General features: G+C 41.9%; 3 protein-coding genes across 8 annotated transcripts; 2 read left to right on the plus strand and 1 right to left on the minus strand.

Moving 5' to 3' along the window:
• Positions 1-895: 895 nt before the first annotated feature.
• golga7ba (golgin A7 family, member Ba) lies at positions 896-5,252 on the plus strand. Its single transcript, XM_015943822.3, has 5 exons — positions 896-1,046; positions 1,848-1,973; positions 4,563-4,715; positions 4,798-4,899; positions 4,984-5,252. The coding sequence occupies exons 1-5, from the start codon at positions 999-1,001 to the stop codon at positions 5,065-5,067; spliced, it is 513 nt and encodes a 170-aa protein (XP_015799308.1). The 5' UTR covers positions 896-998; the 3' UTR covers positions 5,068-5,252.
• Positions 5,253-8,098: 2,846 nt separating this feature from the next.
• Positions 8,099-17,346, minus strand: crtac1a (cartilage acidic protein 1a). Of its 6 annotated transcripts, none has more exons than XM_054744854.2 (14): positions 17,207-17,346; positions 15,780-15,988; positions 15,509-15,705; positions 15,289-15,425; positions 15,050-15,206; positions 14,842-14,976; positions 12,093-12,229; positions 11,869-12,005; positions 11,696-11,778; positions 11,512-11,612; positions 11,266-11,434; positions 9,126-9,271; positions 8,920-8,959; positions 8,099-8,283 (listed from the first exon to the last, which is right to left on the minus strand). In XM_054744854.2, exons 1-14 carry the CDS (start codon positions 17,237-17,239, stop codon positions 8,234-8,236), a joined length of 1,731 nt encoding a protein of 576 aa, XP_054600829.1. In that variant the 5' UTR covers positions 17,240-17,346; the 3' UTR covers positions 8,099-8,233. The 6 variants fall into 6 exon arrangements, with proteins under 6 accessions (XP_054600829.1, XP_070408717.1, XP_070408718.1 ...); XM_070552616.1 differs by having other exon boundaries at positions 8,117-8,363; XM_070552617.1 differs by having other exon boundaries at positions 8,117-8,363; positions 15,780-15,985; positions 17,207-17,327.
• r3hcc1l (R3H domain and coiled-coil containing 1-like) lies at positions 16,876-23,649 on the plus strand. Its single transcript, XM_015943826.3, has 7 exons — positions 16,876-16,955; positions 17,245-17,709; positions 18,028-18,230; positions 18,467-18,537; positions 21,121-21,216; positions 21,549-21,689; positions 23,205-23,649. The coding sequence occupies exons 2-7, from the start codon at positions 17,275-17,277 to the stop codon at positions 23,255-23,257; spliced, it is 999 nt and encodes a 332-aa protein (XP_015799312.1). The 5' UTR covers positions 16,876-16,955; positions 17,245-17,274; the 3' UTR covers positions 23,258-23,649.
• The last annotated feature ends 317 nt before the right edge of the window (positions 23,650-23,966 follow it).

Here is a 23,966-nt window from a genome sequence, read left to right on the forward strand (position 1 = left end):
GCTCAGCCTTAGAGATAGGGTGAGAAGCTCGGACTTTCGGGAGGGACTCGGAATAGAACCGCTGCTCCTCCGGATCGAAAGGAGTCGGTTGAGGTGGTTTGGGCATCTGGTCAGGATGCCCCCTGGACGCCTCCCTGGGGAGGTGTTTCGTGCGTGTCCTGCTGGCAGGAGGCCCCCGGGTCGACCCAGGACACGTTGGAGAGGTTACATCTCCAATCTGGTCCAGGAACGCCTTGGGGTCCTGCCGGAGGAGCTGGTGGAGGTGGCCGGGGAGAGGACGGTCTGGAGCTCCCTAGTTGGGATGCTGCCCCCGCGACCCAGATAAGCGGAGGAAGACGACGACAAGTCAAGCTTTGTAAACATATCATGGCAAACCCATAGAATGTTTTCAGTAGGAAAAAAAGTCTAAATTTGTATAATAAATTTCAAAATAAACAAAATCATAAAAGTTGACATACGTAAGCTTGCAGTAGTATATATATTGTATTATATTAGTATTTTAAATAAAAAATGACATGCATTTTTTTATGTACAAATGTATTGTTTGTGCATGCAAATAAGAGTGACACCAGTTTTCAATATGCAGAATAAAACTGAGACTCACCTACTGGTTCTCAAAATGAGAAAAATAATGGCTTCCCCCACATCTGAATGAAATAACCAATTTTTGCACAGTTGGAAAATCTCTTTCTCCTCTTAACTTCAGGTTCATGCTGTTGCTCCAAAGTTTTTAAACTGCATATATCTTAGTTACTCAGTTTTAGAGGGACTTTTAAAACGTTTAGACGTGCATCATTACTGCTCTCTATTCAATCAAACTTTATTGACACACCAAATTCCACAACTAAACAGAGGACCACATTTGGACCATGGTAAAAATAAAATATAAATGTAAAATAATATATGAAAAACATAACAAAAAATCCGCTAATCTGACCACGCCCCTTTGCGTATTAGCCCCGCCCCCATTGTTCACCCTACTAAAGCGATTTCAGCGCATGCAGGGATTCTTCCCCACGTCCACGGATGGCAACATGGCGACAGAGGTAAGACCTCTTGTTTTATCTATTCCGCGCTTTGCTTGTGGTTAAACGAACCCGTTAGTTGATTTTCGCTGAGAAGAAAACAAAAGGAATCGGGGTCGGGTGCAGCTGGCGGTCAGTGAGGGCATGGAGCCTGCTGCTCACGGCGCAACTGATTTAAATCTGCTGTGTCCTACATTACCACACCAGTGTCGTCACGGGCACGTTTAAAACTCCTCGAACGTGTTTTCTGAAATGTTTGTTTCTTGATGTTGCAAAAAGCTGCAGCTGGGACATTTGAGAGGCAGCTGTTTGACATGGAGGCAGAAATATGTCAGAAACATCAGATCAACCCCCCACCCTCCACGTTAAGCTGTTTTGGTGAAAGCAGATTTTTTTTATGTTGAACGTTAATCCGGAGGCAGGTGTTCAGCACCAAGGACAGAAGCCACGACATGCAGACCTCCAGTTTACCAGAATAACCATTAACCTAACCAGCACAAGCTGCTGTGGCCTTTATCAGCCTGCTTCATCCGGCTTCCCCACTATTGATCTGTTGTCGGATGTAGTGAAATGCCTTCTGTAAGACCAGAGGGAGAAGATCATCTGTGTGTGGAGGAGATAGTATGTCCATGCTGGGCTCTGCTCCAACAGTCAACGAGGCAGAAATGATGGCAGACACCAGCTACAGAGTGACTGATCATATTCTGTCTGCTCCAACTCCCATCATCCTACATCTCCGGATCACACACTTGTTTGTACACATGGTGAGAACTCTCCCTGGAGACTGATTAAATAAACTGACAATGTTTCTGTCCTCTTTAGTTTCATAACCTGCAGGAGTTGAGGCACAGCGCGTCTCTGGCCAACAAAGTGTTCATCCAGAGGGACTACAGCGAAGGGACGACATGCAAGTTTCAGACCAAGTTCCCCTCCGAGCTGGAGAGCAGGGTATGGCATGGGTACAACCCAAAAACACACACGAGGCTTAGACTCACATTTCTTAGCAGAATCCCCTTTTTGTGTCTCATTTCAATGTTTGAGGTCCGCAAACAAATGTCATTATCAGACAAACACAACCAGAGGTAAAGTAACACTTGCTTTTTTAGTTTTAACATCAATATCAGTGATTGTTGGGTTAGAAACTTGACCAGTTTCATATCTGACACCTCTCTGCAGCCCTCTGCTGACCAGAAATTGCTCTTGACAGTTTTGTGGAGGGGCTAGGTGTTCTGGGGGCGCTCGTATACATGCATTACGGCTGTTCGCTATTTTCTGTACAGTTAGCATTTTCAATTTGCTGATTGTCGATAAAACCGCAAGAAGAAAAAAAAGAAGTTTGCTTTTCTGTTGACACCATGGCAGAGCTTGGAAGTAAAAGTAATGCTAACTGCCATAAGGCATGTATAAGGGCACCTCCTAGAACACCTACCCCCTCCACAAAACTGAAGTGCAGTATCTGGTCTGTAGAAAGCCTCTAGAGTGGTGTTGGATATGAAACTGGTCAAGTTTCTAACCCAACAGTCACAGAGATAAATGTGAAAGCTCTAGCTTAAAGTTTAAAAAACTATTTAGTGTTACTTTAATATAAACAACGCTTTCAAAATGATTATTTTACTGAAGGGTTGAAAAGTAACCCTGGCTCTGTGTAAACCGTAATTACCTTCTTTGTGATTAATCACATGACCTGAGTTCAGTTTCACCAGCCACACCCGTATTTGATTACTACCAGACCTGTGTAACTTAACAAATCTCTTCAGTAGATAACATGATGTCCGCTTAAAGATCTCAAAAAGCAGCACATCCTGCTCCGTTCTAAAGAAAAGTAAAAACAAAAGAACCTAGAACAACATCTAAAGGACTGCAGGCCTCGCTTGGTCAAGATCAAAGGTCACGATTGAACAATACAAAAAGAGACGGAGCGTCAAAAATGGCATGATGGCATGATCAATGGACAAAAACCTCCGCTGACCAAAAAAGTATCATTGTTTGAAAATTGCAGTTTAATTTCATCAGGTTATCTGACACTGACATTTGTTTGCTGATCTGAAACATTTAAGTGTGGAAAAAAAAATAGAAGATATCTGTGAAAAACCAAAGAAGTATAAAAATATACGAGTTGTGTGTCGGGAGTGTTGCTGGAAATTTCAGCAGCATCGGTCGCCTGAGGGATGAAGCTGTTACTTTGATATGACGGAACTGCATCTTTTTCCAGATGGTCTGTTTATGAGCAGGGTGAGCAGATTTTTCACAATATGAAGGCGTGGAACACTGAAAAAGCATCTTGTAATGATTAATTCTTCTTATTATTTTTATTTCATTCAAAATAAAAAATATAAACAATAAGAAATATATAACAAAAAAATCAAATTTGAACGAAAAGGAGCAGAATGAAGAAAAACATCTTATAATTTCTGCCCTTTTCCAGAAGAAATAATCAATTTATATACAACATCCATTTGTCAGACACGCATACAGATTCATTTTAAACTTTTTTCCTGTTCTAGATTCCAGTGTGATCATGATCATTGATTTAATTTACATGTTCATAATTATTTAGTACACTCAATTTGGTACATATTTTGAATATATTAAATGAGTTTTTTTTATTTCCCTTTTAAGGTTATTCCATAATTTAACACCATCTACAGATGTATTCCATTCCTTAATTTTAGTTCTAAATCTAGGTTTTGTAAACACATTAGTTTCTGTCAGCATGTAATTACTAGTTCTCATTTCAAATATCCCCTGAATGTTTGTTGGCAGAGTACCTAAATTGGCTTTATACATGTTTCTTAAGATTTTCCAGTCTTTTAAATCATGAAATTTCAGTAATTTATGTTTAATAAACAATGGGTTCGATGGATCTCTACAGCCACTATATCTGATAAAAATTATAATCAATCCCTCTGAGTTTTTCATGCGGGCTGAACATGAAAATAGTCTCCTACACCTGAAAATAGTCTCCTACACCCATCTCCTGCCTTAGCTAATGACAGAAAATAGACGGTGAAACTCAAGGATTAGAGAATCCTGACAGATCTACGTCACACTGTCGCTCAGCATTCATGAACTCACCCATCTTCACTCATGACGAGGAATGCTGTTGGTTTAGCGTCCAGGAAGCGGCAAAGAACGCCTCAGCTAATAGGTGCTAACTAGAATTAGCAACCCAACCACACAGCAGAACTCCTTCAACTCTGTGTTATTCTCTGGAGATAAAGCATCAATGTTTGAGTCGTGTTGCTGTTATCCAGTCTGAGGCAAGAGCCCCTCCAGAGAGATCACTGCAAATGTATTGATTAAATGACTTTTCCACACTTTATAAAGAGTGGTGCGAGACCCAAATGACCTTCTCAGCCTTTTTCTCCACATGTTGCGGTAACTTCCTGTCTTTAACAGCGGATTTGCTGTATGAGGAAGTGATGCACTTGTGTTGAGAATCCAGTAGATCCTGCGTGATGTAGACGAGCCTTTTTTAATATAAAATCTTTAGTTTTGTAGTTAATTAAAAAATAGAACACTTATTTGCATCTCCAGATTGAGCGGACCCTGTTTGAGGACACCGTGAAGACGCTGAATAACTTCTACGCAGAAGCAGAAAAGATCGGAGGGCAGTCCTACCTGGAGGGCTGTCTGGCCTGTGTCACGGCGTATCTCATCTTTCTCTGCATGGAGACGCGTTACGAGAAGGTCAGAGTGCTCATCCCCAACTTAGTGCAGTTTGAAAGTCCAGATCAGTTTGCCTTAACATGAACTCTTCACGTCTTCTCAGGTCCTGAAGAAGATTGCCAAGTACATTCAAGAGCAGAATGAGAAGATCTACGCTCCCAGAGGCCTGCTCATCACAGACCCCATTGAAAGAGGAATGCGTGTTGTATCCTTAACCCCTGCAGGGTGAGTCTGCACAGAATTATTTTATTTCCAGAGTGAATTCTTGGTCCTGAGCTACCTTCTCCAGATTGAGATATCCATCTATGAAGACCGAGGCTCCAGTAGCTCCAGCTCAGGCAGCAGCTCTGTGTCCGGCAGCACAGCTCGATGACCGGGCTAAAACCGAGCACCCTGGAAGAAGGATTTAGAACAAGAACTTTGGTGTTCCAACAGTCTGTACATCCCAAAGCCACATTTCACACTTTTTTTTTATCCCATTTTCCATATCCTGAACTTTCATCACCATAGATGCTTGAAGCAGAATCGTGTGCCGTGTATGTTGGGATACATGTTATGAAATCCATATAAAGGAATGGTCCCAAACAAGAACTACACCTAGAACGCTTTACCTCCAGCTGTAGAAGAACGCGTCTGACAACATCTGCCGTCATGTTCTGGTAGAAAACTGCACCTTCTTGAAAGAGCATTGCTAAAAACTAATATTATTTTTGTATCATTGATTAAATGTTTGCATGATTTTGTTCCGTGGGCGGCGCCTCCTGGGAAAACCCACACGGGCACAGAGGAAACACGAAAACTGCACTCAGAAAAGATCGTAAACAGATTCTAACAGACTTCAAAAATTATTTTAGGAGTAATGATTAAACATTTGTGGATATTGTTGGTTGCCAGAGAGGATTTTGTCTCTTAAAAAGCCCTAAAAGACCATTCCTTCACCTTGTTGCTTCTCCATTACACAGAAACAAACCTGCTTTTTTATTTTCCTTCTTTGAAGGTCGACAAGCTTTCACCAAACCTCACACCTCGACTGTCACAGCTGCACCACACAGTCACTAAAACACCACATCTAACTCTGGATGTTCGGGTTAGGAGGCACGCGAATGTTGACCCACTCCTGTAAATAATGTAGCAGAACTTCCTCGTTTTTCACATGTAGCCTGTTTTTTTGTTTGTTTGTATGTTTATTTATTTGTTAGACACTCCTGCACAGGTATACAAGTACTCACCTCTTGGGTTCACTGAGTGAGACCGATGCTTCCTAAAGTCTGATTATGCAAGAACTCGCTGTGCATTGAGTCCAGGATGATACGATAAAGTCTTCCTCAAATGTCACACTAGTGGTTTAAATCACAACAAGTTTTCCTTGATTTGCGGAAAACTTCCAAAGAACCCCTTAATGCCAAAACTTGACTCACACGTGTGAACGCCATGTTTTAGTTTTGTTTTGATGACATTTTGTGTAAAAACGCTTATTCCGCTTGTTTGTTACGTGCGGTACAAACAGCGGTGTCAAATAAACCGTTTCATCACAGCTTCTGTTTATTTTCTTGCAAAGTATTTTTCAGCAGCGGAGAATATAATGGAGGAAACGGAGAGGAAAGCTTGTTGGGAAAAATCTAAAATGTTAATTTTCATAAACAATCTGAAATTATTATGCTGGATTTCACCTTTTTACTGTTTTTATGCCAATGTTTTCAATTGTCATATAATCAGTCAAGTGCAAATTTCTTTAGATAAGAAATTAATGTTTTTTTTTTCTCTATTGGATAGCAATGGCTCTTTCCTCTGTAGAGCTGTGGAAACATGGGGAAAATAAAAAGTATGATCCGCCATTTATTTTTCTAAAAATTGCTGCATTTAATGCGACAACAAACACCCCCCCAAATAATTATTAATTCTACAGGGTTGTCATGTGGTTTTATCTTTTAGAATGTATTTTTACAATATGTTAAGCTAAATTCTCATCAGCAGAGGTTTGTTAGGATCAAGAAGGACCTGGATCCTCAAATATCCGACAAAATCACTAAATATAGTTAATAATTATAGCTAGAAGCTTTCAGGAGGAAAAATTGGTAGATTGCCCCTTATGTGACGAAATGCACATTTAAATCTGCACAAAGGTTGAAAGTAATTTAGTTACATAAGTACAGATATGTCTACATAACATGTTTTATTTAGAGTAAATGACCATGATTAGCTCATGAGATTTATTAGTATCTGCTAAAGTTTTTAAAGAGCAAGTCAACACCAAATCAACTTTTTTTGCTGATAAACTATTTAAATGCATTAGTGATGTGTCGGTCGCGAACGAACCAGCTCTAAGAGCCGGCTCCTTGAAGTGAACAACGGGAGCTGGCTCGTCATTGGGAGCCGTCCCCTCCCCCCTCCCCCCCTGCCTTGGTGAAAGCTACAGGCCAACAGACGTCAACATGTGTAACTGTGTGTCCAGACTGTCCACACACAGAGCAGTAGGAGCGGGGAAGAGGGAGGATCAGACTCAGACAGACACACAGCAGAGCTCATGTAGGTGGAGGGAGACGAAAGGGAATGAGGAGGAGGAAAAAGGCGAGAGAGAGGAGAGTGCAACGAAGACGGTGAGAAAATGAGCGCCAGCAGTCGGGAAGTGGAGATTTCTTAAAGTGTTCAGATATTAAATCCATAGAAATGATAAATATTTGATATATTGCTTTTTTTTTACATTAGTAAATTATTTTACATATAGTTTAGCATTATTTTGGTGATAAATATACTTTACGCAACAGAAAATCTGAGGAGACACTTGGGAGCCAAAAGAGCCGGCTCTTTTTGGTGAGCTGAGCCAAAAGAACCGGCTCTCTAAAAAGAGCCGGAATTCCCATCACTAATGTCTAATCGTGCTGTAAACATGTAGACAATAATTTTGCACTTTAGTGCATCTTAGTTAAAATTGTAATTTTCTGCCTAAAGCTGTCAGTGTTGTGCCGTTGTCAGGTAAAAACTCACTGCATTTGAATTTAAATCTGCCATCGCTATTGGCCAAGAGGTACACTATGACGTTAGCTGGTGCATTATGATGTCACAATGTCGTTGTGAGCCTGTGTGTGTGTCTATATATATATTTGTCGATGGTGTGTGTATTTGTTAGCTGTTCCGCCCTCGGTTTGCTAGGCAAGAGCATTTGTTGCATTTTTCAAACAGGAAGTGTGAGTATAGTAAGACTCTGGTAGGGGGTGACTTGCTCTTTAATGTATGTAATATACATTATTGACATATTAATTATTAAAAGTACATCACCTTGTTTACACACCAGAAATAAACACTTATTTCCCCTGTCTCCTTCTGGGTCATCTGATGGAGAAGTTGGTGATTGAAAAATAATATTTTACACGTAAGACCATTAAATCTTTGGTACATCTCACAATACCGGTCAGTTCCTGCATGCAGCCAGTTCATCCAAATAAGGAAACTTTCAACATGTCCAGACCTTAGTAAGTCCTTCCAGCTGTTGTTTAGGCCAGGTGCGTCACCCTGGATAAAATCAGGGTCATCGGTTTTCTTTAGACAGTTATCACCTCAGATCCACCAGTGGTAAATGCATCACGACACACTGTAGTGAAAACGTGACAAAACAGGAGGCTTCAGATGTGGAGACAGAAGAAGGAAGGCCATAGAGAAACGGTGACACGGCTGCAGGAAGGAGGGAAAACAACAAACAGTAATGGTGACACCAACATCAACAGGATGAAACGTCCACAAACATGACACGAAGAGATGGGCACAGATGGCAATACAATAATTGAATAATGTTCTTTACTGACAAGTTCAGTTTCAGCAGCTTTTACTGCTAAATCTTCTGAACGTGTAGGATGTGTCTGCTCAGGTAAGGTGCATGAAAACGAAGAGGAAAAACCAAAAGCAAACGAGACAAACACACTTATTCATACATCTATGAAATAATAATCAGAATCACTCAGAAAAGTGACTTTCAGCACTTTATTAAACAAGGTTATTTAAGGCAGAAAAATTAAGAATTGGGAATTTAAAAAGCAATAAAACCAGAATTAAGAAAGCAAAAGGGTCATCTTTTAAAAACGGATTTAAACTTTGTGGTTCTTTATGAAGCTTTGTGTGATTTTCCTCAAATACCTGTTGAAACATAAACACAATTAAAATATATATATATATATATATATATATATATATATATATATATATATTGGTTAATTCCTTTTATTTCCCCTACCTTCACAATGGCCATTCCTGACAGTAAACCCATCACCACACTGAAAAAATTGCAAAACGTTAGAAAGGAAGTCAAATGAATTAATATAATTTATTTTTCTGTTCTTACAATAAATTTTCTTTACACTTTAAAAGAAAAAGAATGACGAAGCATTGAAAGTGTTGAGTTGTGACTCATAATTCATGACGCGAGTCCGTGTTGTGTACCTGCGTGTCACCAGCAAGCACAGCTGCTTCCCCTTCTTTAGGGTAAGTTATTTCCACCACCGAGTTCATTTTACCGGATTCAAGAGCCCGACTCATGGTGGTGCCGTCTGGCCATGAGACCTCCAGAACTTTCACCACATCTGTTCCTGCAAACCAAAGATGTAAAAAAGTTTTATCAATGACGTCTGTTTCCTTTGTTTTATTCTGTCTGTATTTTTTATGTCTTTGGAGAATTTTTATACTCAATTTTAATTTAAAAATACAAATGTTCCACTAATTTCTGTCTTTACGGTAATACGTGAATAAAACTGGAACATAAAGTAGCCTCATTAGGACAAAAACTGACTCAAGGCAGCTTTTCATCTTTTTAATCACAACAGCTTTTGTTCATTTTAGTGCAATTCTATTTTCAGCCATTAGATGTCCCCATATATTAAAACAGGACCTTTAATGAGGTCACAGCATCAATCCAGTTCTTGTGCAGAAAGTATCCATACCAAAAATGTTCAATAATGACCCATTACTATCTGTTCCACTTTTAGAAAACAGGGTCAGTTTTTATTAGTTTTACTTTAATTTTGGCCAAAAGCTTCACACTAAGTTTGCTGCCCCAGTTTTCATGATGACATTATGCATTTGTCCAAGAGTTAAACCTAATGGCAAAGTCTTTCCTTGCCACAAAAATAAAGCCATTTGCACCACAGAAACCCTCCGTTCTGATTATTTTGGGCTGTCCAGAAAAGATTGAAGAGGTAAACTCTACCATCAGTCCTTTTTCATGCCAACAATAAAGCATCCTGAGACCATGATTCTTAACCAAGAGGGGGTGTTCACTCACAGTTTAGCCTCATAACAGCCATGATGAACAGAGAATGGAATCAAAACGTCTTCCAGGAGGACCTCCTGACAATCATCAAAGAACAGTTTGGTAGTGAACAAATGGCTTGTATTTGATGAAGTGCTTTCCAGGGTTCTACAACCCCCCAAGGCGCTGTACAACACAACAAGCCATTCACCCACACACTCATTCACATGCTGGTGTGGTGATGAGATACATTGTAGCTACAGCTGCCCTGGAGAACACTGACAGAGGCGAGGCTGCCAAACCCAGCGGGGGTGGTCGCCCCTGGGTCCCGGGCTCGGCCGGCTAGGGGGTGGGAGGCTGCGGGCGGGCCTGTGGGCTTGCCGCTGATGTCTCCCCGGACTCTGCCGGCTGCTGGTTGTGGTCCCCCGGGGCGATCCTCTGTGCCTCTCGAGGGGGGCGGGGGCCTTTCTGGTTGCTGTCTCCTTTGGGTTCCTGTGTTCTGGGGCAGCGCCTGGATCTCTGGGACTTGGAGCTCCCCCCGTCTCCTACACATCTTTGAGGGGCAGATCTGTGGTCCCTCACACTCTCTATTGGACGCTCCTATAGAGAAACCTTACAGAAACAAGCGCGTGTACACACACAGGTGCTCACGTGGTGCTCTCAAAAGTATGGGCTTGGGCACGTTCAACACTTGTCTTAAGGCTGTCGTTGCCACTAAATGCACTATGATTTATCATCGTGTGATTGTTCAGTTTAACAATGTTGATTTTATGTTTCATCATCAGGTTGACGTAGTGATAGCTTGCTCCTGATGTATTGTTGTGTGTCCCATTTTTTTCTGCTCTTTCTCTTTCTGCAGGTCTAGAAGCAGACTCTTGTTCATTATTGTTTATTTTTGTGCAACCCCCCCCCCCCCCCCCCCCCCTTCCCACCTTTTGTCTCTTCCTTTCTCTTTCACCTCTGTCTCCGTGTCTGGTCGGAATTACAAAGCATTCAAAAACAATAACAATAAAGTTTTAAGTATCAGGCGTGACAGTAAAGCAGACGCTTTGATGCTCCACCTGAGAGTAAATCTGTAAGGCTTGTTACCAGCATTCAGACATCAATTCTGTTTGCTTCACAGCCAGACAGGACGGGGTTAAAAAATGATTCCTATTCTGTGTTAAAACATTGTAAGAGGCATGAAAGACATTTAATTTAAGCTAGCTTGTGTTGCAGACTTGGCACTGTAGCTCTGGTAGTACTCTGTAGTTCTGGTCATGCCATTTGTTTTAGAGCTCAATGAGAATTCTAGTTAACACATTGCACAACAAACTGTTTGAGACAAATCTTTACCTAAACCAAAGTGTGCAACTGGCTCCATCTCACACAGATACCCAGAACCTCCATCAATGATGCGCGTGAGAGCTCCACTCTGGTTGGTGAAGGCTGTTACTTTAGCACCTCGAGCAAATGCTCCAAACTGGGTACGAGGAACCACACGCAGCCAGTTGTTGGATGAGCCCTGATAACACCATATACGAATTAGCTTTAAAGTAATCAGAGTCGAGTTATTGCCAGCTAACACACGCAAACACACACCTGTGTAACCTTGAAGACTGAGATCGGCTGCTGGGCGCTCTCTCCGTGTGCCAGAAGGAGGTCCAGTTGTCCATCTCCATCCAAATCTGTCACAGTTCCTCCTGTCAAAATACACAGAATGCTGTTACGTCTCAGAAAAATGACAAAACAACTGTAGCATTTAACTCATGGACGCATCGCTGACCTGTTCCTCTCCCTTGTGGCTCTGCAGCATCTCCTACATTGAGCTCCTGGATAGATGGGTCCGCATTACTTTTTCTTGACACCCTGAAAAGAAACACATTCTTCTATTGTTAAAACTAGCACTTTATATTTTAAAAATGCTTATTTGGACTTGAATATTAATTAAAATGAAACCTAAAAAGTCTGTTGGGGGCATTTCCTCTGTAGGCAATATTATTAAAGAACACCTCCAACTCTTTGTCATTATCAAGGTCAGCAGCGATGACGGTACGAATCGGTGAGGGGGCAGCAAATTGGCTGTCAGCTATATTCTGCACACACAAAAGAAAAAAATATACACATTTATACCCATTTGTATCAACGGCTTCCTGTTTCTCTGCCTCATTTTTTTTCCTTACGTGAAATTTGGAGTCACTGGTCTGTAAGAAAAGTCTGTGTGGGCCATTCCAGTTGCCGTAGACAATGTCTGTCTTTCCATCACCATTAAAATCAGCGAGTGCTACTCCTCTGCCGTGCTGGAACTGGTCCTGCACACCTTTTAAATACAACAAACCCATGTTTAATTCTCACACAACAGTGGTGTCCAACTCTAATCCTTGAGGGCCACCATCCAGCATGTTTTAGTTATTTCCCTGCTCTAACACCCCCCACTTAATGGTTGAATTGCCTGCTCTGTATGCCATCATGCACTGCAGAAACCTATTAATCGTCCATTGAAAAAAATCAGACGTGTTGAAGCTGTTGAAAGCAGCAGTTGTTCGGCCGACCCTGAAGAAACCTGGTGCTGATGTCTCAAAAATTACAGGCCTATCTCTACCCTGCCTTTTACATCAAAACTGCTTGAGAAAGTCGTTTATCAGCAGCTGGTCTCACATTTAGCTGACTCTGATCTGTTTGAGGTTTTCCAATCAAGGTTCAAGTCTGGCCATTGTACAGAGTCGGCTCCACTGAGGTCTTAAATGATATCTGTCTATCACTAGATCAGGGTACATCTGTGGTGCTTCTGCTGTTAGGTCTGACGGCAGCTTTTGACACGGTTGACCACGCGATTCTACTTAATCAAAGGGTCTGCTCTGGATTGGTTTAGATCGTATCTCCACAACAGGACATTCTGTGTTAAACTGGGTGATGTTTTTTCTTCTTGGGAGGGGCTCCGCTGGGGGGTCCCGCAGGGATCGATCCTTGGTCCTCTTTTGTTTGCAATTTATCTGCTTCCTCTGGGGTCAGTCTTTCGTAAACATGGCCTAGCGTTTCATCTCTATGCTGACGATTGCCAGATTTACTCTCCATTGTGTCAGCAGAAAGGTCTCTCTATCCAGTCCTCTGTGTCCTGTCTTAACGAGGTAAAGTGTTGGCTAATGGCCAACTATCTGCATCTGAATGAGGGAAAGACAGAACTCATTGTTTTTCACCCCAACAGCAGGGCTGTGGGTCGTTATGTTGATCTTGGCCCTCCTTCTCCATACTCAAAACCAGTTGTCGCCAGTCTGGGGGTGAAAATTGATGCTGGACTTAAATTTGATGCTCACATCAACTCTGCGATCCGGTCCAGTTTCTTTCATCTGAGACGCCTTTCAAAAATCAAGCCTATGCTGTCGAGAGCCCACCTGGAGTGGGTACTCCATGCTTTTTTAATTTCTAGGCTTGATCACTGCAACTCTCTATATGCAGGGCTGTGTCAGTCATCACTGCGTCGCCTACAGGTTGTGCAGAACAGTGCAGCCAGGTTTCTGACTGGGACCAGGAAACGGGACCACATCAGTCCGGTTCTGGCCTCCCTGCACTGGTCTGTTATCGTTCACACTTTAAACTCCTCGTCTTTGTTTACAATTTCTTCCAGGGTGGTGCTCCCCCCTATCTGGCCATGCTCCTGAACAGACATTCCCCATCATGCGCTCTGCGCTCCTCTGACCAAGGCCTGCTCGCTGTCACTCGTTCTAGGTGTCGTACTCGCGGGGACCAGGCTTTCTCAGTCCTAGCACCGTCACTCTGGAACCAGTTGCCACCCTCAGGCTGTCCCCATCTCTGCCAGTCTTTAAAGCCCTTTTCAGATTGACATTCTGGAATATGTGTGGACAATTCAGTCCGGTTTTTAACCAGAACTGTGTTTTCAGACACACCACTTTCGTACCTGAACTTGTCCTTTCGGCTGCCTTCACACAGCAGGGAAAAGTTCCAGATGTCTGAGGGGGAGGGGGTAGGAAGGCTGCACCCAGATATTGCGTAAACATAGTGCAGCGGGTGTACATGCGTCATTTACCCAAACAAAGCTATTCAGTCAAACGTGGCCGACGGAGACAGAATTCCTCTCACTGATCGGACTTATGTTAAGCATAATTCTGCGCACACGAAGACGCATAAGAGACCTGGATGATGAAGCTCAATGGTTAATAAAGAAATCACGGAAGCGGTGTGAAGTGCTCCGTCGCACATCTAGGAGACGGTACCGTAGGAGGCGAGCTGCCATGGTTTGCCGCATGCTGCAGGAGCGAGCTGTAGGCGCGCACAGCGTCCCCCGGCCCCCTCCTCCCTGTCCGGAACTCGACCTCACCAGTCTGAAGCAGCCACCCTGTCCGTGACAAGTCCGGTCCTGTTACTAGGGGCTTCGTTCGGTTTAATTACGGAAAAGGTTATCCGGGTGTTTGTATTCAGACACAAAGGTCTTACGGACAGGCCTGTCTGAAGGGGGCTCATGAGTCGCCTAAAAGCCCACCTCCTCCGCTTGGCGTTCCCTGAACGTGTTTGAATTTGGCCCTCTTTTATGTTGATTTTATTTCCTTGTTTTCATTGGTCTCTTTATCCCTTGTTTTACCCATTTGTCTTCTACTTTAAAGTTTTATCTTTTTTGCACTATTTGAATTGCTTTTATTTTGGATTTATTCATCATGTTTCACATTTCCCATGTACCATGTTCAGCGCCTTGGGCTTCCCGACAGGGCGCGGAAGGCGCTTTATAAATAAAGCTTTGATTGATTGATTGATTGATTGAGAAACCTATAAAGCATGCTGGAAAGAGGCCCTTAAGAACAAGGGATGAACACCCCTGCATAATCTATACTTTTGGCAAAAAGGTCAAATCTGCAAAATGTCAAAAGTAGTAATCAATTTTATTACATACTAAGTCTCCTTTTGCCATTTACTTCTCACCAGCCTGTCCGGCCATGTCCACAAAGGTGCCATCTCCGTTGTTCTTAAAAAGGAAGTTGGGTCCATTCTCATTGTCGCAGAACACGTCAGACCTCGCCTGGTTCAAGATTGGCCCAACCACCACACCACGACCACCTGAACAGGACGCAGACCTTAAAAGCTTCCAATTTATACCAGAAAGCTACTGTTCTGTAGCTTGACCTCTGACCTGTGAGCTTGTTGACTCCAGCTGCAGCAGCAACGTCAGACAGAGCAATGACTCCTCTGGAAACGTCACTGGCAGCCTCATCCATCTCTAAAAGAGCGTGGGGGCCAACTCTGCCCTGGGCGTAGTTAGCCACGTAGACGGCGTAACGACCCGTTCCCTGCAGAACATTTAGGGATCATGATGCACAAAGACAACAACTAATGAAGGCAACAGAAGATGAAATGTGCTCAGACAAAAACCTTTCTGTCAACACATGCAACTGAACGTCCAGCCATCTGATTAGCAACACCACGACCAATGTTGAGGTCATCACTGAGCAGATCCTCATATCGCCCGTTTCGAAACTTGAAGAGCTTGTCTGAATATGTTGCCCGTCCTACACGAGATGCATCAGATAACTAAAATTTTCTGCAGTAAACTTGCATTTATTTGGTTTGGTATAGGGAATATAAAATTTACCAGAGTAGGCATTGTTGGTATTGAGGAAGTAGATCTCCTCGCGCCCATCGCCATCCACATCACAAGCTGTTACTCCAATAGCACTTCCCTGTCGGTCCCTCAGTGCGTAGTACGGAGAGTTAACATCATCAATAGCGATATTTACCAGCTTGCTTTGGGCGTGGTCATACTTCAGCACCAGGTTTGGCCCGTTGTACCTGGAAGAGAACGTGTTTGTCTTTCCCACACTCCCTCCTGTATGCCATCAACCTTTAAAGACTTTAACCCTCACCCAGCCACCACCACCTCCAAGTCTCCGTCCCCATCCACGTCTGTCACAGCCATGCCATAATTGAGTTGTGTGGGGTTGTGCATGCTGTCAGGTGGGAGCATCGTCTGTGTTATGACCTGGAACATTGGCTGAGAGTCCTGGGACTCAGATGCATGCCAGTGAGTCACAAGGAGGAGCAGCACACCTGCAATCCACATGACTGCAACCTGCTGGAAAAAAACACACAAGGCTGATCATTTGTCATCTTAATTGATCCTTTCCTAATTTGCATTCATTATTAATAAATCGCAAAGGTTAGAACTTGGAAGGTCTAATCTATAAGGATAAATCAACAAATATTAAAATTTTATAAAATAAATAAATAAGCCCCCCCCCCTCCCCAAACACACACACATACACACACACACCAAAAAAAAATCAAATAAAAAAATTAATTAATTAAACAAACAAAACTGCTGTAACAAGTGAATTTCCCCACTGTGGGATCAATTAAGAATATTCTATTCTATTCTAAAACATAATTGTCACAGAATATTAATTAAGGCTCTATAATAAATCTAATTGTATGCATCTTTAAAATATGTAAAGCGTGTAATATAAAATATTTTAACTTTAGCAGGACGTTTATTCAATAAAAAATATTAACTGATCAACGCCGTCAGCAAGAACTCCTTCAGCGTTTAAATCCTCTCTTACCGTGTCAGTGAGAAGAGAAGCAGCTGCTCTAATTTTCCTGCAACAAAGTCAATTTCATATAATCTGCTAGAATCGTCCCGCCACCTTACACAACCCGTACATCTTTATGAAACAGCTTGTGTAATGTGGAGAATACTGGCCAATCAGCGAGCAGGTTTTTGGACGAGCAAGACACTGGCCAATGAGTGACCTGGATTTCTGTGAGAGACCCCGGAGTTTGTTCTTGATTGTAGTTTTGTTTGTCGGAACACAAAAACAAAATAACATGTACACAACAGAATTATGTTATCATATAATGTTGTTTGAAATATATACTTATAATTAAAATAAATACTGTGTAATTTAAAAAATAAAATTATTCTTTGTTAAAGACGACTTGACTGCAATGAAACGTAAGAACATCATCTCCCACAATGCTTAGCGCCAGGATGTTCTACGTCACAAACGCGACAAAAATCTGTTGCGATAAAACAAATACAGGTAAACCGAAAGCTTGAATTAATCTTACAATGAAACTAGTGTTACTATACCTTTATTCGTGTATTTCCAATGTTACATTTGTGTCTAAATGAATGCTATCTTTAGGCTACGTGAGGTTAATTTAAGCTAGCAAAACTAGCTAATGTTGTAGCTAGTATCTTCTGATTTTATGGATTTTTCCGGTTTATATTATTAATAATACAGATTTAGCGTTGCTGATCACTTTTGAGTCTCGTTTATGAACCTTTTACCTGTTTAAATAGCTGATGTGAACGTCTTCTCATTGCAGTTTAGATGTTTTAATAATTTAACCACCATCATGGAGATGGAAAAGCCGAAAGAAGATTTTGCTTCAAGCCAGCCATCAACTACACCTTCCTCTGAGTCAAAGAGGCCAAATCAGGCTCTGTACGTCCCTAAACATCGAGTCCACGCCACTAAAGACAAAACTCAAACTCAAGGAGAAGCTAAACCAAGAACCAAACCTCGTTATACAGATAAAGCTAGAAAAAATGCTAAAAACAAAACGGATAAGGCGGAAGGATCTTCACAGAGTGATGCTGTTCAGTCGGATGAGAAAGAGGAGAGATTACAGGAAGCAGAGAGGATGGTAAATGGGCAGTCTGACTCAAACAAAGATGAAGCAGAAACTTCATCACAGTTGGAAGCAGCATTTCCCAAGGAGGAGGAGGAGAGCTGGGACACCTTGTTTAATGATGATGGAGACTGTTTGGATCCTCATCTGCTGGAAGAGGTGAGAATTATGTGTTTTGGTGACACTTAAAGTTTGGTTGGTCACTAATATAGAGATGTCCAGTTTTGGTTCTCAAGGGCCACCATCCTATGTGTTTTAGATGTTTTTTGTGCTTCAACACACCTATATTGAATACGTGGGTAACATGCTTCTGCAGAATTTGAGATTCAACCAGTGAGTCGGGTGTTTGGAGCAGAGAAACAACTAAAACATGCTGGATGGAGACCCATAAGCCACCACTGCCTTAATGCAAAGCTAATAAATGAATTATTAACTTTCTTCTCTTGTGTTTCGTCCCATTCTGCTCTGCCTTTCCAGCTGGCTCTGAAGGAGGGAAGAATAAAGAAGTCTGTACAGGATTCTAGGTTTGGTTACTACAACATGGACAGGAGCGGCAACGACGATGATGATGAGGAGGAGATGGATCTCACTGAGGAGGAACTTTCTCATATTGTAGAGATCTATGACTTCCCTACAGACTTCAAGACAGAGGATCTTCTTAAGTTATTTCAGTGCTACCAGTATGTACACGTCTTACCTGACATCGATCTGATCTTTTGTAAAAAGTTACATTTTTATTTGTGTTCATGCTTCCAGTCTAAGATGGGAACCGACTGTCAAAGTTGATCTTCAGTAGTCTTCTCATTTTCTTAAAGTTGTCATGCATCATTGACCTGAAGTTCAACTCCCCTGCCGAGCATCAGGTGTCCGTTTAAAAGAAAAATATTAATAATCTGTACTTGCTTCATGCTTTCAGACAGCGAGGTTTTGATATTAAGTGGATTGATGACACTCATGCACTTGGCCTCTTCTCAAGCCCCATAGCAGGTCAGTACGTTTATTTTATTTATTTATTTTTCTAAACAATAACTGGATACATCATTAAATATGCAGGAATATAAATGGTTTCAAAAGATTTCTTTTTCCTCAAATGCTGCAAATAAGTATTCTGGAAGGCTATTCTGTTTAGTTAATATATAGTTTGGACACAAACCATTGAATCCACCCGTTCGTGGGGCGGAATCTATGGTTGTCTTTCAAAGTGTCTGCATGCACATGGACAGCGCTAGGACCAGTCAGAGCAACGAACAATTTGACAAATTCACTGCTACAGATGTTAGTCAAGAGGGCTGTCTGCCATACACCGTTGAAGAAGAAGAAGTAAATACTTCCTATTTTAGAATAAATGAATTAAGGAAGTTTATTTGCTCGTGTCTCAAAGAAAAGTGCAAGTCTAAAATGTTCCAAAGATGATGTCAAAGCCGTTTCAAACACCTTTCTGGTTTTTCTCCATTGCAGCTGAAGCATTTAGTCTGCCCAGAAAACAGACCGCTGTGATTGGCCCGACCTAAAATTGTTCGAGCCAATGGTAGACTGACCTGCAGTGCAAAATCTTTTGCTACTGCTATGTTTTGTCTATATTTCTAGGCTAGGAAATAAAATGAAAGTTCCGTTAGTTATCACACACTGGTGAAATATGACCCATCCCCTGTGGGAGCAGTGAGCAGCAGATACGGCCGCGTTCCAGAACTATTTGGCAAATTTATCCCCCAATCGAAACCCTTTAATGCTGAGTGTCAAGCGGGGAGGAATTGGGTCCCATTTTTAAAAGTCTTTGATATAACCCAACCGTGGATTTTAACCCATTACCTCCAAGGGCGGACCTCATACCACTAGGTCACTGAGCTGGTTGTTTTAATAACAAATTCTCAGTAAAACATGAATCAGAACAATTTTCTATTGTTTCTCAATCTCTCTCTCTCTCTCTCTCTCTCTCTCTGTCTCTCTCTCTCTCTGTCTGTCTCTGTCTCTCTCTCTCTCTCTCTCTCTCTCTCTCTCTCTCTCTCTCTCTCTCTGTCTCTCTCTCTCTCTCTCTGTCTCTGTCTCTCTCTCTCTCTCTCTCTCTCTCTCTCTCTCTCTCTCTCTCTCTCTCTCTCTCTGGGGCGACACAGGAGTTAAGTGCTCGCCCCGTAATCGGAAGGTTGCAGGTTCGAATCCCGCTCAGTCTGTCGCTGTCGTTGTGTCCTTGGGCAAGACACTTAACTCACGTTGCCTGCTGTTGGTGGTCGGAGGGACCGGTGGCGCCAGTGCTCGGCAGCCTCGCCTCTGTCAGTGCGCCCCAGAGCAGCTGTGGCTACATCGTAGCTCATCCCCACCAGTGTGTGAATGTGTGTGTGAATGGATGAATGACTGATTGTGTTGTAAAGCGCCTTGGGGGGTTCCATGACTCTATAAGGCGCTATATCTAATACCGGTGTCGGTACAAGATCTGCTCGGGTGCAAAATCGACTCGGGGTCCGTCGAATACCGATGACGTCTAAGTAGTTGATTGGCTGAACATGAACCTTACGGAATTACGTAATCACGTTACGTTGTTATCACGTTACGTTGGTCCAGGCAAATCTTTGTGTTGGAAGGATGGACAACTTTTACAAAGAAATCCATCATTACCTCTTTGAAAATACACTTGTAGCATAGAGCTGCATGTATATTAGTGCTGAATGATTACTGCGTGTGCAATTAAATTGCGATGTGACAAAAGGAGATTTTGCAATTGCAAAGGCTGCAATTTGGCAGCGAGTGGTTAGCGCAATGCTAATATACGTGGGGAAACCCATAGGAATGCTAATGCTAATATCACCGATTACATTCTTACAAATTATGAAATAGAAACGTGCCAAATGATTACATTTGGAGTCTAATAGAAAGTAAAACTACCATCAATCAAATAAGTACAGACAGGTATTTTAGTAAAGCCAGAAAACTTTTAACTCCGGAGTTTTGGCTAGCAGCTATGAGCGTAACTGAACTACGCATGGACAAGACGTCAAAAACTCTAAACACAAAATACTTCAATAAACGGGACACACTTCTTTCCTGCAAATACAATTTCACAGGTGTTGCTAATACCTATGATCCTTCAAGGGATGTGCTCAAAGAGGAGTTCAACATTATGAATAAAATAGTGTTTTATTTTACAAATACCATTATAAACACAAACCTACGTCTTAAGAAACATTATTTTAATAACGAAACTGCTAAATTCTTTCCAACAGTACAGATGTGTAGTGTATTTTGTCCGAGTGGGTTTGCCGTACTTTGACGTCATCGGCAGTCAAAGGACCCCGAGCCGATTTTGCACCCGAGCAGATCCTGTACCGACACCGGCCATTTACCATCTCTCTCTCTCTCTCTCTCTCTCTCTCTCTCTCTCTCTCTCTCTCTCTCTCTCTCTCTCTCTCTCTCTCTCCCTCTCTCTCTCTCCCCCTCTCTCTCTCTCTCTCTCTCTCTCTCTCTCTCTCTCTCTCTCTCTCTCTCTCTCTCTCTCTCTCTCTCTCTCTCTCTCTCTCTCTCTTCCGTCTGAGTAAACAAATCTGAATATGTTTCTAATTGTTGTGTTTTTATTTTCAGCTCGTGAAGCTCTAAGATCCAAAAATCCACTCATGAAGTTAAGACCTCTCTCCAAATCATCTTCTGCTACAAAGGCCAAAGCTCGTAGCTGCTCAGGTAACATTGGTCCTGTGTGCTCCTTTATTGTTTTGTATCCACATTTTTTGTACAGAATAAAAACATATAAGAGGGTGCGCAACAAAATTTGCAAGTTATCTTCCTGGAAAGTCTCTTAAAACCATGAAGAAAAATAATTTTTCTGTGGCTTTAACCATAATTGCTCCTTGGATCATTTGAATCCTAATAAGCTAAAATACTCCCTCCACCTTAACTTTTTATTTTTACAGTCTGTCTGACAGCAACTAAAACTTTACTGTCTTAAATCCTTAAAGATGAAATACACCACTATGTTTTTCTCTTTTTAACTTCTCCCTGCTTTTTCCTGCCAGACTACCTCCTACCTGCTAAAGAGAGACCTCAGACGAGTGCAGCACTGGCTCGGAAGCTTGTGATCGGCGCTCTGGGCGTAAAGAGCAACATAACAAAGGAGCAACGAGAAGCAGAGAGGAAAAAGCTCCAGGAAGCGAGAGGTACTTCTTCCTTGTGGTCCTCTCTTTTTCCCTGCAGGATTACACTCGATGCCAGAATCCTTTGGAATTAAGCTTAAAGGGAAACTATGTACATTTTTCATATTTTTAAATCATTTTCTTGAGCCATCATGTGCTAAAACGACCCTTTACAGGGTGAACGAAAAGTCACTCAGCCCCCTCCGCCCCCTGTGGCCAGAATACCACACTTGAAACTACTGGACGACTCCCATGAAGTCTCACAAAGTCACGCTTTTAAAAATGGAAATTAAAACAGCCTCTAGGCCAAAATGCCGAGTGTTCCTTTAAAGCAGGCGTCACCAACTGCAGTCCTTGAGGGCAACCATCTTGCTAGTTTTCCGTGTTTCCTGCTCCACCACACCTGAATAATTTAATCCTCTCCTTACAATGTTTATCTCTGAACAGGCCTGTTAATTACTCATTCATTTCAATCTGGTATGTAGGAGAAAAGAAACAGCTGAGCAGGAGAGTAGCCCTGGAGGACTGGAGCTGGTGACCGCTGCAACTATGCAGTTTTGACTTGCTTTTAGCACCCCCTAGTGTCCGTTTTTATTCACTGTCGGAAAAATTGAAACCGAAACTCCTCCTCGCTGCGCGTTCCTCTTTTTAACGCCTTAATCTAACTGCTGAAATGTCTCCTCAGCCTTCCTTAGTGTCTACAGGAGTTATTTATCACTACATCAAACAAATCAGCCATGTTCATGATCTAAAAACGTGCAGGGATGATGTCTTTGAGCTCTCACGACTCAGAAAACTCATTACTCTACTTTTGACTCCAATAGTGGTCCGACTTTTGATTTATTTATTTATTTTAGATAAGTGTTTCCTTTGTTTCTTCTGAATAAACACGTTACAATAAATCCCAATCAGGTATAACTCGTCTGTTCCGAGGTGTTAACATGGATTAAGCGGAAAAAGTTGCCTAGTGTGCCTTTAAACTGATCATTTATTGACAAGTCTCAGTGTTTGCATCTACAGGTTTCCATCACAAGTGGGAGCTGTTTGCATATTTTTTTTACAAGAGTGGGTGGAAAGTGTCAAACTGAAGCCAAGAGAAGCCCATTCATTGCTGTGGACATCATGGCAGGTCTATAATCAGCCCAGCACATTTCCCCTTCATGGAGGCAACATAAGTATATAGGCACAAAAAAAAAAACCACAACTGCTGCTCTTAGTCACAGTCAGTCCAGGAAGAAGGAGCCTTGATGGATGCAAACTAAAAAAAGCTCCTTTGTTCCCAAGCATTGGCGCACTGCCACTTCTTTTTGCTGAAGATCCCTGCGTGCACAGTAAATGTGCAGATCTGCATCATGCTTTAAACTGTGTTCTGGGAAGAGATGCCACACAGATAAAAAAAAGTTTTCAGCGGGCTCCTCGCGGCTCGACACCCTCCCTTATTGTGGTGAAGACTGATTTAAATTTAGATCGATGAGTCACCTTCAGTAAGCTTCTTCTATAGATGCTTTTCCTCATTCATGTGTGTGATTTATCTTTCAGAACAAAAGCGTCTGGCTGCCAAGCAAAGGGAAGATGCCTGGGAGGGAAAGTGAATCAACATTTGTCTTTTCTCATTTAACTACTAGATGCAGCGGAAGCTCAAAACTTTTCTTTCATTTCCCGTTGTCACTCATTCCCTCAGCAAATTTTCTCAAACAAATATAACTCTTTTTCTTTTATTCATGGTCTCCTTACTCAGTAGCCAGTAGCTGTAATCTGACATCCTGTTAAAGCGTCCCGTCACTCGTCCATCATCTGTATTCAGTCCAAGCGGGAGCCGTCTATTTACTGGAGCAGAAACTGTCCAAGCATGGTCTCTGTTGAAGCACTGAGATTTTTCAATTGTATTTATGAAATTAGTGTTTTCTGTACTGATCCAAAGTGTCGTGTTTAGCTTAATATGCTTTTATTTTATTGTTATTAAATAAACATAATGCTGATTCAGTGTCCTCGAGATTTTTATCTTGGTTTTATCTTGAGAGGTTCTTTCTTTCTTTCTTTCCTTCTTTCTTTCTTTCTTTCTTTTTCTCTCTTTCTTTCTTTCTTTCTTTCTTTCTTTCTTTCTTTCTTTCTTTCATTTCCTGCATGTTTTAGATCATGAACACAGCTGATTTGTATAATTTAGTGATGAACCACTCCTGTAGACACTAAGGAAGGCTAAGGAGACACTTCAGCTGTTAGATTAAGGTGTTAAAAAGAGGAATGCACAGTGACGAGACGGTTCTACAAATGAACACTAGGGGTGCTAAAAGCAAGCCAAAA

Source organism: Nothobranchius furzeri, chromosome 6 (genome assembly GCF_043380555.1).
Source record: "Nothobranchius furzeri strain GRZ-AD chromosome 6, NfurGRZ-RIMD1, whole genome shotgun sequence".
NCBI classification, from domain to species: Eukaryota; Metazoa; Chordata; class Actinopteri; order Cyprinodontiformes; family Nothobranchiidae; genus Nothobranchius; species Nothobranchius furzeri.